Genomic DNA, 15925 nt, shown 5'->3' with positions numbered 1-15925 from the left:
GTGTTCAAGACCAGGTTAGCTGAGGCCCTGAGCAACCTGATCTAGTGGGTGGCTTGCCTGCCTATGGCAAGGGGGTTGGAACTAGATCATATTTTGAGGTCCCTTCCAACCCAAGCCATTCTATGATTTTACGATGAAGTAAGTCTTTCTGCTGCCTGCGTGTCCTGTACAAAGAGCTCCCGGCCCCACAAGCTGGGGTGCTTTGCATGCAGCGGTTATGACCCTATGTCAGGCCATATCCTTTGACTGACAGAAGAGAAGTGGCATTGCATCAGCTCCTTATGGGGTTTCGAGAGCCTCCTCAAGTTCTACAAATGGCAAGGCTGGGTCTTCAGGGTTTGAGAGCCTATACCTGTGACTGAGCCTATGTTAGGAAAAGAAGGCATTATGGGCAATATTTTTTAAAAGCATTTTTTCAAAGACTCTCCTCAGTCAAGGATAGCTGCCATGCCATTGTGTGCAGACCATTTAAAGAACCTAATATATTGCAACTCTGTCCAGATGATGATTTAAACTCGTCTCTTAATATTTTCAGCACCAGTACTCAAATATTTTGCTATCCCCTATATTTTGATTAGTCTTTTTTGTGTTCTTGACTGTTACTCTGAGAAAAGAAAACATTGGACAGAATGATTTATTCTAGCACAATGACTCTTCAGCAATAGCATATAGTTTCTGTTCATAGCTACTCTACAGTCAGAGAGCTGTAAACTTGACCATACCAGGTTGTCTTCAAAGCTCTCTGTTGCTCTATTCAGTAAAAATAACATTCATGAGAAATTTTGAGACACTTTGAAGAGCTGTGTGTAGCAGAGGACCAGTGACAAACTGAGCCAGAGGATCCACATGTGCCTGTATCCTTGCAATGCTTGGTTGCTACCTCTTAAATCTTTCAGCTGAAAATTCTAAGGAGGAAGATGTATGTTGACCTAAGCAGTAGTGGTGGCACTTGGACGAATGATTATCACCAGAGGTGGGTGATATATCCAAAACACAGTGCTGCCATGATTGTCAGTGTTGTAGTACCACAGTGTGGATCCTGAAGCAGTGGGGCATGATGGCAATGGAGGGAGTCCCAGCAGCCCCTGTAGCTCCTGACATTACAACTTCCTTCATGCAGCGAAGCCCCTCAGCTGAAAGGTTTGATTTTAGGAAGAAGAAGAGAGAGATCTCACTTCCAACCATCTGTCCAAAAGGTTTAATACTATGAAGTGCTTGCTGTTTCCGTGATTGCTTTTTCAGTATCTTGCAGGTGTGAAGTGGTATTTCCCACCAGCTGTATAAACTGACCTTAACACTCTTTTCTTAGAAAAATGTTCTTGATCAGGAGAGCAGTGAGGTTATAGAGGAGCTTTTCAGTACCACCACCAAGGATTTTTAAGATAAAATTCAATACATCTTCAAATGGGGATAATCTGATGCCGTGGCTGCCCACTGCGGGTCTGCCTATCCACGAACAATTTCCTTTCCAGGAATTCCCTTCTGGGTTCTTACAAGAAGAGTTTTGGACTGTCAACAAACCTCTCTGGGACAGTTGTAGAAAATTCACAGGTGAGAAGGCCAAATCCCCAGGGGAAACCTGAAAGGAGCACCTTTAAAAATAAAGGACTAATTTTGTACTGGTGAATACACAAGCATGTAAGCATGTTGAGGAGGCATGAGGGGTTATTTTTTAGTCATTTACCAGAACATGAGGATCTGAAGCCAAATTAGGGGGGAAAGAGAAAAAATAGTACTTGTCTCCCTGAGGAATTTGTTCAGAAGAAAGGTATGCTTGGGTTTAAAAAATGGTGGTAAGAAGTGTCTCTTCCCCTGGACACTCTGATAGTAGGATTCCCACGAAGGGGCCATCCTGCCAACACCCTCATCGGCACTTGTCTTTAAAGGTTTAGAGCACTGCCAGATGCCACTTCAGTGTGCGCCAAATCCCTAGGTCCTTTTTATGTTCAAAGGCCTCTCTCCATTGTTATTAACACTAGATAGCAGCATAAAACTTAAGTCCATATTTATTTTTTTACATTAAAATGAATATTTACATAATTTTCATCTTCCATCCAGGCCTCCACACAGGTGATGACCCTGGTTCCTTTAGCAGAAGAAGTGGAATTAGAAGTGGTACATCGCTATCAGCAGTGCTGATAGCACTTGTGTCCACGCAGCCTCAAAAAGAGCTATGAATACCTTAATTTCTGCTTGTTGTGGCACCCTGCATGATATGCCAATAAAAAGAATTTACTTGACATGCCACTGTGCTACAGAAGATGGCACCAAAGATATTTAAATGCTGAGAAAGGCTGCTGTTCCCTCAGGGCGCACAGTTTCAAGCAAGAAGCACTGAAGTCTTTTCTTCTCTAGTTGTTTTCTACATGGATGAATCAAAATACTTTCGGAATCTATTAGCTATTAAATAGATTGGTAATAAAAAGATTGAATTTCTGGCTTAATCTCACATTATAGTTACTATTATTATTGTACCAATTAGTAATTAGTGTTCTGTTAGACACTACTAAGAAGCATGTTAGAGAACATATTAACAAATAAGAGCTGATGACAGGAAAAGTTATTGTGATTATTTTGTATTATAAAAATTATATTTTATTTGTAATAAGAGTTGTTGTGATTTCTAGTTTGTAGGAACAGAGGCACAGGAAGACTTAATAACTTATCCTAGGTTATACAGAAAATCTGCAGCAGAGCTGAGAATGGCACTGACATCCTAGGCTGGCGTTTTACCCAGTAGAGCAAGCTTTGTCTCAAAAGTCCTTTGGAAATTGTGGGAGGCCTAACACAATGAAGAAATCAGGCTGTTTTGGGATGCGTACCAGTGAGATGCTTTCAGGTCATCCTCTTGGGAGCAAAAGCCCTATGTGATGAAGAAGAGGAAAAATTACAACTGTTCAAGCTAGGTGTTTGTATGGAGGAGGAATCAAAACGAGAGATGCAGGATGTGCAGAATCTTAAAAGGAATGGCACTTTTTATCACTTGGTCATGGCAAGAAGTTTTTGTTTGTTTGTTTTCCAAACTACTGACAGAAAAGTGAGGAAATAAAAGACAAATATTGATATTTGAAATATATTAATGCCTGCCACAAGCCTGTCAGGAAGCTAACTGAGCTGAAAACAGAACAAAAGGCAGAGTTCAAATAGTTCTCTGTTGAGTTAGTGAGTTAAAGCAACACCTACAAGGGCTGAGGGGGGATTGTGTTGCAGCAAGGGACAAGAGGGCAGTAGGTGAGAAGCAGGACTAGTAGAGAGCAGGGAAGGTACAGCAGCGAAAGAGGGAAAAGGTAGGAAGACTTTTGCCTTTCTAGTAGCAGCCACCTATGAAAATACACCCAGAGGCTGTGATTTGAAATTGCATTGCGTGTAGCAGCAAATACGACTTAACATATTGCCATTCCCTCCACCCCTTCCGCTCGTTCCCTGCAGCTCTTCTTGCCCAACACCATGGCCTACTGCCCCACAGTCACGTCAGCATAAGCGTTTATTCATGTGCCCTCCCTGTAAGTCATATCAAGGAATTGGTCCAGCTAAAAATCAATGCACCAAAGCAAAACACTTGCTTCTGTATCAGCTAAAAGAGTCACCAAATGCAGTGCTGAGCGCAGCTGTGCAAACAACCATGCTGGCACGATACAGGTCCTGGAGTGGAAGCGCTGGGTTGGATGGGGAGGGAGAGACACAGATGGGGTTAGGGGTGAGTAGGAAGCGATGACATCAACGTTAATATCCTAAATGAGTGCTACCAGTGGATGCTTCGTAATGCCAAACCACAACCAAAGCTTCTGTACAAGGAAGCTGCCCGCCTGATGTTCTTGTCCATTGTACTCAGGGTAAGAGCAAATAAAATGTATTTACCAGGAATATACCTTATTGACATACATCATGACTTTGTCAAGGCCTCAAACACCAGATACCTTCCACGGAAAGGAACAGCAAAAGGAGCGGAAAAACAAGCAGAGCTCATGTATGGGAAACTTTCTCTGCAAAATTCAAACTGCTGCACAATGCGATGGCCTGGTTTGAACTGAAAGAAACTGGTAAAACAAAATGGCTTGCTATCACTGTGAAACTTCTGGATGCAGACCAGGCTGCAGGGAGCTCCACCTACGTATAGTCAACTGGGCAGTAAAACTGAAAATTGGTCTGGGTTTTGGTCTTCCTCATATTGCAAGGAATGCCTGTGTTGTGAGATATAAAACTGAGGCAGAAAGAGCTTTTTACCTACTCTGCTGAGGAAAAAAAAAAAAAAGAACAAACTATTACCAACTTCACTTATATGAATTGCAATTTTACTTGGATAAGTGTATGCCACCTTGTATGCTTTTGTCAAGTTGAATTTATTATGGTGCAAGAATGTGTTATTGCAATGGCTAAAAGCAGAAAGAAACCCTGCTGACAGAGATCATACTGGATAGACCTGTGCACTGACATGTAGACTTGAATTCATGTGAAAAAGATTTTGATTTAGTAGCTGAGCTTTGGCTCAGCAAAAAGAGCCTGTACAACTTGACTGTTCAGTTGGAGCCCCCTTAGCCACAGATTTTAGAAGTTCCCTTTGTCCCATAGCAGAATCCTGTATCTAGACCACCCTCAGCAAATGTTGGACTAGGTTGCCATTTAACAATCTTCAGTGATGAAAAGTCCGTCATCTAACTCAGTGCTTAGCCCTCTTCACAGCATGCTTTTTGCAGTGATTAGCCCACATCTCATTCCAACATAAGCCTTTTACTTCTTGCCAGCAGATATAAAGAACAGCATCCTCATCTTCCTTGCCACAGTCTTTTGCATAGTTGGGGAGTTCTGTGGCTCTTTCTTCACACTTTTCCAGGCTGGCCCATTTCTTTCAAGCTTTCCTCACAAGTTCTGTGTTTTAGATATTTGGTCATCTATTATTCCCAACTCCAGCTGATACATGGGCTTTTTTAACAGAAGGTGCCCAGAAGTAGGATCCAGATAAGGACTTCAAGGTGCTAAGAATACTGGAAACATTATTACAAACATCATATTTTTGGCAAACCTTTAATACATACCAGTATGATATTTTTCCAAGTCAATAACGTTATTGACTCATGTTCCATGGATGGTCTACTACAAACTCCAGCTCTTCCCTTCAAAAATTGTTCATTGCGTCAGAACAGTTCTCCATCCTACAATTTTTGCAAGTGCTCAGTGTTTCACAACGATAGCTTTTAGTCCTTCCCAACTTCCCAAGTCCTTCTCAAACTGCTTTGGTTATACCATTTCTCCCGGTGATAAGGATCTTATCGAATTCCAGGACTGTCTTCCCAAGCACCTGCAGTTCCTCCCAGCTGCATAGAGTTTATCCCACTTGGTGGATCCTCACACTTTGACAATGAATCATTAACAACTATTTTACTGCTATATACAAAACCTGTTATCGTGGCCTAGGCAGAAATCATTCCTGACAAATCCATGTTGCAATGTCTCAGTCTTCTATCAGATAACAGTTAGATAATGATTCAGTCGGGTTGTTCCTCTGTGTCTGGATGCACATGTGTATGGATGTGTTTGGTTTTGTTAATTTGTGCTGGAGAGATTGTGGAGGCTCCTTACACCGTATATTAAACACTCAGTCCTTGGACAGGACGCAACATCCAGGCCAGGGACATGACTAACCATAAGCAGGTATTACAGGAATGATGTAACACACAATAGGTTTGAAATCTTTACCACACAATAATTATAAAATATTTTTTCTGGCACCCGTCATTGCAGTGATCTTAACAAACAATGCTTGATTAAACATCCCTGCTCCCTGTGAACACGACATAGTTATCGTCTTTATCTTTCAGTTGGGAAAACTCAGGAACAACGGGATTAAGGGCTAAGTCTGTACTAGGACTGCTATAATACTTTCAGATCAAGTGAGATGAGTCTTAGGACAAGAGCAATGTTGGATACCAGACAGAAAATTTTACAGTCTCCCTATCAAAAGAAGGTGCTGCAGTCTTGCTAACGGGTGGATCTCTTGGAGGAGTAATTTTTTTATTCTCTTAGGGACTGAACCTCAGTCAGAAAATATCTGCAAAACATTTTAAACAAAATGTCATGATTCTGGCTTAAACAGTTTTAAGACTGCTATTTTCTTTCACAGCTGACAAGCCTATATTACTGTAATTGCCAAGAGGACAGCAAAGATATATGCTGCCTAAGCCAGTAAGCCCAGCACAGCTTGCCCACTGAAAAATGCTGCCTGCTTCGGACCCGTGTGGCTGCAGTATTTACTAACCTGGGCACTGTTCTGGGCTATGAGTGACACGCTGAAATGCCGTTTGGTTTTAGTAGTGCACAGAATGCACACTGCTGTTTGAAACAGCAGCCTGATAGCAAGGCTTTATGTGAACAGCTTCTAAGATACAATGAAAAAGCAAATAGAAAGCAGCATTTAAACATGATATTGTATTCATCCAAAACCTGCAGTGATTCATAGCTTGGCTGTATAAGTTCCCCTACCAGTTCACTCTAAACACATTCCCTTAAAGTCTAAGTCATGTTGGTGTGATAGCACTCCTTTACCAGAAAGGCTGATGCAAGCATCTGGCTACCTGGCAGGATGCTTGGAGAGAATTTTATTTTATTAGTTGGATTGCTGTGGGCATAGAGCAGGTGGATGTAAAAATAATCACTGAGTTACCGTCGGTGATTTACAGGGCAGAAAAAAGGAGGAGGTGAGTACAATTACACGGCCAGTTCTGGGGATGAATTCTAGAGGGACCAGCCATGGCACAAGTAAGCTGTCTCAGAGGTGGAAAGTCAGAAGTGTGACTTGTTCCTTCAGCTTGCTCCATTAAAGCTTAGTACATTTCCAAGCCTAGGGCATAAAGACGTTTCTGATGGCTAGGAAGATATATCAAGAAAATACCCAAGTCAGAGCTGGAACAACTTTACAGAAGTGAAATATATTCTGTAAAAGAAAATGACAACAAGCTGGGTTGGCCAGATGGGGAAGAAAGTACATGTAGCTCCTGAAGTATTTTGAAGATCATTACCATTAGCTAATTAAGTCTTGGATAGTTACCATTACGTTTGCTATTGCCATAGCTACAAGCAGGTTTAAATGACTGTGTACATACTATGATGGTGAAAATCCAAGGAAAACTGTAATTAACACCCAGAGTAGTGACTGCCCTGGTTATCAGAACAGGTAAACACAAAACACAGTGAAATTCATTACGATTTTGTTGCCCACAAGCCACATTAGCCTAGGTTGTAGGGGAGGGAATTGTAATTAGGGAAAATGAGAAATTAATCTCCATAGGGCTGTTTTTAGTAATGTGCTCCTGGTGTTGTGTATTTGCTGTTGTATATTTACTTTTTACCAAAAAAAGCAACTTTCGACAATGCTGCTGTTTTGAACCGAACCTCCATGGTACAGGAGTGCACATCTCTGTATGGACCCTATCATTTGTCTTTTATATTCTTGCTGTTGGATAGAAAATAATACAGTACATTGGTTCATGATAGAAAACCTTTAATAAAGGTACTTCTATATCCAGGAGTCGGATAGGATCCACCCGAGGGTACTGAGAGAACTGGCGGAGGAGCTGGCCAAGCCACTTTCCATTATTTATCAGCAGTCCTGGCTATCAGGGGAGGTCCCAGTCTACTGGCAGCTAGGAAACGTGATGCCCATCTACAAGAAGGGTTGGAGGGTAGACCCGGGGAACTATAGGCCTGTTAGTTTGACCTCAGTGCCAGGGAAGCTCACGGAGCAGATTATCTTGAGTGTCATCACACGGCACTTGCAGGGCAACCAGGCGATCAGACCCAGTCAGCATGGGTTTATGAAAGGCAGGTCCTGCTTGACAAACCTGATCTCCTTCTATGACCAAGTGACGCGCTTGGTGGATGAGGGAAAGGCTGTGGATGTGATCTACCTTGACTTCAGTAAGGCTTTTGACACCGTTTCCCACAACATTCTCCTCAAGAAACTGGCTGCGCGTGGCTTGGACTGGTGTACGCTTTGTTGGGTTAAAAACTGGCTGGATGGCCGGGCCCAAAGAGTTGTGGTGAATTGAGCCAAATCCAGTTGGAGGCCGGTTACTAGTGGAGTCCCCCAGGGCTCAGTGCTGGAGCCGGTCCTCTTTAATATCTTTATCGATGATCTGGATGAGGGGATCGAGTGCACCCTCAGTAAGTTTGCAGATGACACCAAGTTAGGTGCGTGTGTCGATCTGCTCGAGGGAAGGAAGGCTCTGCAGGAGGATCTGGATAGGCTGGACTGATGGGCTGAGGTCAACTGCATGAAGTTCAACAAGGCCAAGTGCCGGGCTCCTGCATCTGGGGTGTAAAAACCCCAAGCAGCGCTACAGGCTGGGAGAAGAGTGGTTGGAAAGCTGCCTGGCAGAGAAGGACCTGGGAGTACTGGTTGATAGTCGGCTGAATATGAGCCAGCAGTGTGCTCAGGTGGCCAAGAAGGCCAACAGCATCCTGGCTTGCATAAGAAGCAGTGTGGCCAGCAGGTCTAAGGAGGTGATTGTCCCCCTGTACTCGGCTCTGGTGAGGCCGCACCTCGAGTACTGTGTTCAGTTTTGGGCCCCTCACTACAAGAAGGACATGGAGGTGCTCGAGAGAGTCCAGAGAAGGGCAACGAAGCTGGTGAGGGGTCTGGAGAACAAGTCTTACGAGGAGCGGCTGAGGGAGCTGGGCTTGTTCAGCCTGGAGAAGAGGAGGCTCAGGGGAGACCTCATCGCTCTCTATAGGTACCTTAAAGGAGGCTGTAGAGAGGTGGGGGTTGGTCTGTTCTCCCACGTGCCTGGTGACAGGACGAGGGGGAATGGGCTAAAGTTGCGCCAGGGGAGGTTTAGGTTGGATATTAGGAAGAGCTTCTTTACTGAAAGGGTTGTTAGGCATTGGAATGGGACTGCCCAGGGAAGTGGTTGAGTCACCATCCCTGGAGGTCTTTAAAAGACGTTTAGATGTAGCCCTTAGTGATATGGTTTAGTGTAGGACTTGTTAGTGTTAGGACAGAGGTCTTGGAGGTCTCTTCCAACCTAGACGATTCTGTGATTCTGTGATTCTGAGTCAGAATGAGGACTTCTGGCTTCCTTTTAATGTAGCCTTTCTCCCATAGGAGTTTTTGTTCTTTGTTTTGTTTTCTCTAGCTGGGTCTATGAACTAATAGTGAAGTTTGCTTTCCTCCCCTTCTGACAAGCATAGTTGTAGGCTTGGTTTCAAGGTTTTGGGGTGAAAGTTTAGCCTTGATGAAGCCAATGGAAAACCTCTGGTGATTTCAGCCAAGGTTTAATTCTAGCCTGTCCCACTCCTACACTTCCCAGTTTGGATACCACATTATTTGATGCTTTACATCCTTGCTCTGCTGTACTCTAGGCAGTAAGGAGTCAGCCTTCTTTACAGTCAGGACTTCAGATTTGCTGCCTTATTCTTCAACAGTCTTGTAACCTTCATTCTGCTAAGTCCAGGAACCACATGCTAAAGGTGTAGACACTGTGTATTTCAGGAAAGAACACACACAATTCCAAAACAGCATTGTATTTTAATCTGTATCAAATCTATTTGTAGGTCAACCATGCAATGTAGAACAGAAATAGATGCAGTGTTTAGTTCCTATTATCTGAACATTTTTTTCCCTACAAAGCAGCTATTTAGACAAATAAAAACATAAACGGAAATCTCAGAGACAGTAAACACCTCCTGCTAGAGCTATTATCATCTGATATTGCAGTTCCAAACTGAACTCCTCTCTTGGCCACGTCCAGCCACTTTCCCAATTTCTGTCTTTTTTTTCCTTGTATAATACCTGGTTGCCAAACTAGTAGCTGAAGATAATTAACCTCATCTTGCTGGCGTTACCAGTTGTGGTGCAGCTCATTTGAAGTTCCAGTTAAAGGCACACTGGGAAAACAAACTCTCCCCCTGGCGGAGTGGGTTAGGTTGTTTATGAGCCTTTTCCAGCTGCAGCTCTGCTAGTACAGGAATGATTTACACCACATACTTGATTTCTAGCACTGATCACACGTGGCCTTCCACTATGGGCTCATAAAGTCTGCAGGATGTAGCTGGTAGCAAAGGCAGTGTAAGTGGTTGAAAACAACCTGTGGCAGAAGGCTAAATGCTTACAGTAGCTCTTGGCTATTAAATGTATTATTGGCGCATACATTTTCTATTGCAGTAAACAGATTTTTCATTAGACATGTTAGACAATACATGGCACGTATAAGTAATACAGAAAACAGACACCACAAAAGTGCTTTAATTATGCTTTCGGCAGAAAATAAAAATCTTGTTGTTACAAAAGAAATGTAATACTAGAGCACCGGGAATGTAGATAGTTTGTTCTTTGTACTCACACACGGAACAATGCAGGAACTTTACCAAGCACAAACCTGATATGTGCCAAACTTTGCTCTTTAGAGTTGAATTAAGGTTGTTTTCAGAGACCAGGTTTCCAGTTCCTCATTATTGACTTTCCATCATTTTGTTCATGCTTCCAAGGATGCTGTTCCTATTATTTTTTTCCCCACTCCCCTGTTAGAGGGAAGGTTTCCATCTGCAGTCAAGCTGCGATGCTGGATACAGCACACAAGCAATGGGAGCCTGCTTGTGCTCTGCTTCCAGTACACAGTGACGGGTCACAAGTCTCAATTAAGGCAACTTTGTTTATCCAACAGTGATAAATTTAAAAGTATTTGAGGAGACAGATGCAAAAGAGAGAACCTAAGATAACGCTCATTCTTTTGGGAGGAAAGCTAGTTCTTAAAGCTAAGGAGAAACAGGCAGCTTTCTAGAAGTGAGTTCAATGGGCAGGCACTTGGGAGGTACACAGCATTGCTATATGTGCTGGTGTAGCTGCCTAGGACAGGCATAAAAGCAGAACATGTTTCAAGACTATTCTGGAGAGATGAGACTGACTCACATAGATCAAGTTAGTATGCTACAATTCACAGCTCAGCAACGTGAACTTCAAGAAAAACATCAAGTTCCCAAGATCCTCCTCATTTCTGATTGGGACACTTTGCTATTTCAGCTCCGCAAATTGTCTGAAATTCTTGCTGAACGTATGGTAACAAGAGGAAGGGTGTTTCAGTCTCACAACGTGGAATGTCAGAGATTGGGAGTGGTTTGATGCACTTACTTGAAAGGTACCTCAGAGTGGGAGAAGGTTTCATGAAGAAAAGCTATACAGGATGAATGAGTAATAAGAAAAAAAGAGACTGATGGAAGGAGCACCAATGGGTGCAATCTGCTTCACATCAAGCCGTAAGTGTTGAAGCACTTCTGGAAAACAAACAGAATGAAACAATGAGGCATTTTTTCTTGATCTTTACTAAAAAAAAATAAAAAATTAAAGGTACACAGCTGAAGGAAGCCCAGTCAGGAGATAGTCTTATCAAATAAAGTCTACTATACTGTGATTCTTCACAAAATGTTGGTGAGGCAACAGCCCTTTTCTTTCACCTGACGAAGAGAAGGAAAAATAAACTTCATTCCTCCCACTGCTGCAGCCCCTGTGAGTGGAGGGAGGAGCACTGACTACAAGCAGTTGAGACTGGCCACCCCCAGCCCCATAGGAGTGGCTCCACAGTGCAGGAAAGAACATAAAAAATTAAAAAATAAAAATAAATTGCTGGTCCCCAGCAAAGCTGATAGCATTTGCTAAGGAGTTCATGTCTCTCCAGAATGCTTAGAGAGAATAGGATGCATTCTATAATGGTCATGTCTGTCTTCTCCAGGAGCTGGAAGTTCCTCCCAAAAAACCCTTCATCCCACTTTTGACCAAAACCCTTTGTTTTTGGCCTGCCTCTGAAGCAGACATTGTGTTTGATTCCCTGCTCTCTTGTGGGCACTAGAGCCTTCTCTGGGCTTTTCCACTCCCACTTTTTGAAGAGTGACCATCACAGCAGGAGGCATACTTGGAAGAGCTGCTGCCAAAAGACTTTTCTCTCTACTTGTGGATGAATTAGCCCATAATCTTGAAACTTGCCTCAGTATCAGCTTCCCAAGCAGGCTATTATTATAAAAATATAGCCTTTTATTTTTATCCTTTTCTTTGAGTGTGAAAATATTGCCAATTGTTTTCTGACACCTAAGAAAATTTGAGGGAAATGGGGAGCTAGGAAATCCTGGAACTGGGAGATTATTTTAAAGCTGCTGTTTTCCTGGATTGTTTCATGCAAATTTTTGCTACTAGGTAACACAACTCAGCTAGATTCAACGTCATACAGATCCCAGACACAGCAAGCATGAAAATAGTAAATGTAGTTTTCTCAGTGGGCCGAGACACAAAGCAGTCCACTACGTTGGGGCAGGGCCACGCATCACACTTCACCAGGCGAGGCATCTGGTACCCATCGTACATGTAGTAGAACACGTACATGAAGACTGCTTCAAAGATGATCCTGAAGAAGATGCTGCTGGTGTATGTCCACCACAGGGGACCTCGAATGTGAATCTTTTCGTTTTTCAGCTCTTCTATGTCAATTTTCTCACCGTTTCTGAACCGCCGTTTCTTCTCATGCCTGGTGTAAGCTACGTGCATGGCCACCAGCAGCGCAGGTGTGGAGACAAAGATCAGCTGCAGGGCCCAGAGTCTGATGTGAGAGATGGGGAAAAAGTGATCATAGCAAACATTTCTACACCCAGGTTGCAGAGTATTGCAGACAAAATCTTGTTGTTCATCTCCCCAGACTCTCTCTGCAGCCACAACCAGGATCATGATACGGAAGATGAATAGAACCGTGAGCCATATCTTCCCAATGCTGGTGGAGTGTTTGTTTACACCTCCCAAAATTGCCTGCAGAGATCCCCAATCCATTTTCTCTTCTGTGTCCTTTTACCTGTAAGATGACACAAAACACCAAATAGTTACTTTTCGAGGGGCAAAGAATAATTTCCAGATCTTCTATCAACAAGAGGACTTCCTAGCACTCACTTGAGAATCATAGTAAAATGCAAGTCACTTTCATTAATACCACCCGTATGTTCATGGATTCAAACAGCCTATTAGATTCTCTCCTTCCGTATATTTACAATGTAACAAGCATACCTTGATACAATTTCTTAACAAGACTTCGGATAGGAAATAAGTTACACCTTCAAATATATTTCCTCCCTGCATCCTCTGTGCCTTTACTTCCCTTTCCTGAGATATTTCTCTGTGGTCCGCTCTGTGCTTTGCCTCTCAATGCATTTCCCAAAGCAATAGAAAATGATATCACCGCATAAGTTAATGCCACATCTGGACAACACAAGTGATTTTATAGGATTTCTTTGCCAATGCCACAGCCCTAGAAGGCTGGGCTGTGCTTACTTTGCTTCCCAGGTAAGTACTACTTGACTATCTCCGGCAGAAGCCCTCACTCCTCCCAGATACCTCCAGCAGGCCCCCAAGGCTGTCTGCTGCAGCTCAGACACATCCTTTGCTTGGCAGGGCCTTCATCACTGTAAGTACAGCGTTTGATTATGCCAATGCTGCTGAGAAACCTCAAGCTGGCTCTGTTGGGGCTGCATGCATAGATAGCCCTAACCAGCAGGCACAGGAAGGCACTGCAGAGCCTGCCCTTCCACATTCATCGCTATCTCATCAGAAAAGGAGACGAGCAGAGCCAAAGAGTTGAGAGACAAAGCCCTTAGCTAAAGAGTTTATGTTGATTTTCTAGATGCTATCACACCCCAGTAAAATAAACAGGAGACTGAACGTCAGAGAAGCTCTATTTCAGCTTTCCTCCCTTCCTCATACTCTTGAAGAGAATCTATCCTCTTTACCATATGGAAAAAAAAAAAAAGCTTAAGTTTTGCAGAAGTCAGAGTTCAGTCTCATCTTTCACTGGTCAGCAGCCATTTGGAAACTCTCCCTAAACCGGACAAAACACGAGATCCTTAGCTGGGAGCTCACATAGCTGGTCCAGCGAGGTTATGGCTTGAGCTGCTGTGCAGAGCAGCACTGGCCTGCACAGGAGCCATGGAGCCCCTTCTCCCCCTGGAGCAGTGCACATGCTTTAGGGAGAGCACGGTACCTTGCAACAGCACACTGGTAAAGTCTTCAAATCCTCTAACTCTCATATAACAGGAGAAAGAAGAATAAATAAATACAACTTCTTCACGCCGCTGCCGTTACGGTATGAGTGAGGGCCCGGCATGCCCCAACACATACCCTTGGTACGAGGGCTTAGCTTGTACAGACAGGCCTCGAGGCACGAGGAGCAGGTCACATTTACTGTCACGAAGAAAGGTTAAATTGGGTAAGAAAATAAAAGAGCCTTGAGAAGGTGCCTGCAATTCCTCCCGCTGTTCATGATCTCACACTGCCGAGACTGGCAACGTTTTACGCAGCTTTTTATGTTGACCTGAACCCATGGCCGTGATCAGATACCTGCATCTTTTGGTTAAGAGTTCCTCTTTTTGTGTAGTCATTAAAATAGCTACGTAAGAGATATATACATATAAATCAGTGAAATCTTCAGGAGGGGCTAATCGGGACCGAAGGAAGGTTATCTGAGTGCGCGCCCCATCGGGATGAACCACCCTGGCTCCAAGAGCCGGCTCACACCACAGTTTTGAACCAGCGCTGCAAAATTTGGGGAAAAAGAGTAATAATAATACCACAGGACAGCTACAAGACACCTCCCTGCTCAGCTGCCCCTTCCCAAAGCGCCCCGTCTCCATCAGGCACCCCCCTAACCCCGACCCCACCGGCGGGCAGGAGCCGCCGCGGAGCCTCACCTGGCGCGGCTCAGCTCGGCGCGGCTGCGGCTCCGGCGGTGGCAGCGGAGCGGCCGGTGCCCGGCTCGCCGCCCCGCGGCTCTGAGGTCCCTCCCCGCTCACCTGCCGCCGCTTTTAACCCGCCCCGAGCCCGCCTCCGCCCGCCGGGGCCGGGCCGGGGATCGGGGCCGGGGCTGGGCCGGGGTTGGGCCTGAGCCAGGCCGGGGCTAGGCCAGGCCGCCCCCCCCCCCCCCCCGCCATCCCGAGGCACCGGCCCCTTTGCAGTCTTCTGAACCGCCCCCCCGCTGCCCCTTCGCAGTCTTGTAAACACCATCGTTCACAGCCCAGTGAAGGGTTTTTGTTTTTCTTTTTAAAGCGCCGTGACCAAAAATCCTGCCGGAAAAGAACGCTGTGCTGCAGCGGGTGTGTGAAAAGGCTGGAAGCTGGTGAAGTGCCGTGCCCATCGCTTGTGAGATAATAAAAACTTCTCCGAGTACATTAAAGCGCCGCTGGAAATGGTTGTGTTTATTTTTTTTGTCGTGTTATCTGTCCCGCGTATTGTACTAAGCACCCAGCTGGGGTTTATGAGGCGTGTCTGGAAGTAGGAACGCTTTCATCAGCAGTGATTCAAATGTAATTTAAGCTTGATCTGGTAATTTGTATAGATAACAATTACAGAAAACTAGCACTTGTGTGTATGTGTGTGTCTGCAAAATGGCCAAGTGACTTTGCTTCTGCACTGGGAGGTTTAGAAAATAAAGTCAGATATGTAAGATCTTGAAGAAGAAGAAGAGGAAGAGAAAGAAGAACAAATGTCTGAAAGAATCGACTTTGTTTTAAAAAATAATATCAAAGTTTGAAAAGTCTGATGGCGGTAACTGTACTGCTTGAAAGAAATCCTCTTCTCATGTTGCTCACTGCTACTATCTATGGTGGCATTCACTCACAGCCAAACAAAAACGATGGTAAAGCTGAGTGTTACCTTTATTTTCTTTCATTTCTGTTTGCTTGCTTTTATGCAGGAGGAAGTACCTAACACTTTATTTGGGAAGGAGAAGGGAAAGTTGGCCAGAATTCTGTCCAAGCACGAGCTCAGAGATGCCTGCACCCCGCTGAATGCCCGGCTGGTTGGCAGGAGGTGCAAGAGCCAAGTGCTACCAACTCTGGCATCTTTAAAGGTTCAGCTGTAGGGATGGTTTGTTCTGGTAGCACTGCCGGTGGTGAATGTTACAAAGTGTGC

General features: G+C 44.3%; 1 protein-coding gene across 1 annotated transcript; it reads right to left on the bottom strand.

The window, feature by feature from the left end:
• Positions 1 to 9500: 9500 nt before the first annotated feature.
• Positions 9501 to 14857, bottom strand: LOC106040409 (gap junction beta-6 protein). Its single transcript, XM_048047070.2, has 2 exons — positions 14707 to 14857; positions 9501 to 12821 (listed from the first exon to the last, which is right to left on the bottom strand). The coding sequence occupies exon 2, from the start codon at positions 12797 to 12799 to the stop codon at positions 12122 to 12124; it is 678 nt and encodes a 225-aa protein (XP_047903027.1). The 5' UTR covers positions 12800 to 12821; positions 14707 to 14857; the 3' UTR covers positions 9501 to 12121.
• Positions 14858 to 15925: the final 1068 nt, after the last annotated feature.

This window comes from Anser cygnoides, chromosome 1, assembly GCF_040182565.1.
Source record: "Anser cygnoides isolate HZ-2024a breed goose chromosome 1, Taihu_goose_T2T_genome, whole genome shotgun sequence".
Lineage (NCBI taxonomy): Eukaryota > Metazoa > Chordata > Aves > Anseriformes > Anatidae > Anser > Anser cygnoides.
Note: the sequence above shows the minus strand (reverse complement) of the source record. Positions and strands in the feature narration are given on the sequence as shown.

Coding starts and splice junctions, on each gene's coding strand:
- LOC106040409 (XM_048047070.2), bottom strand. CDS start 12,799: ATGGATTGGGGATCTCTGCAGGCAATTTTGGGAGGTGTAAACAAACAC.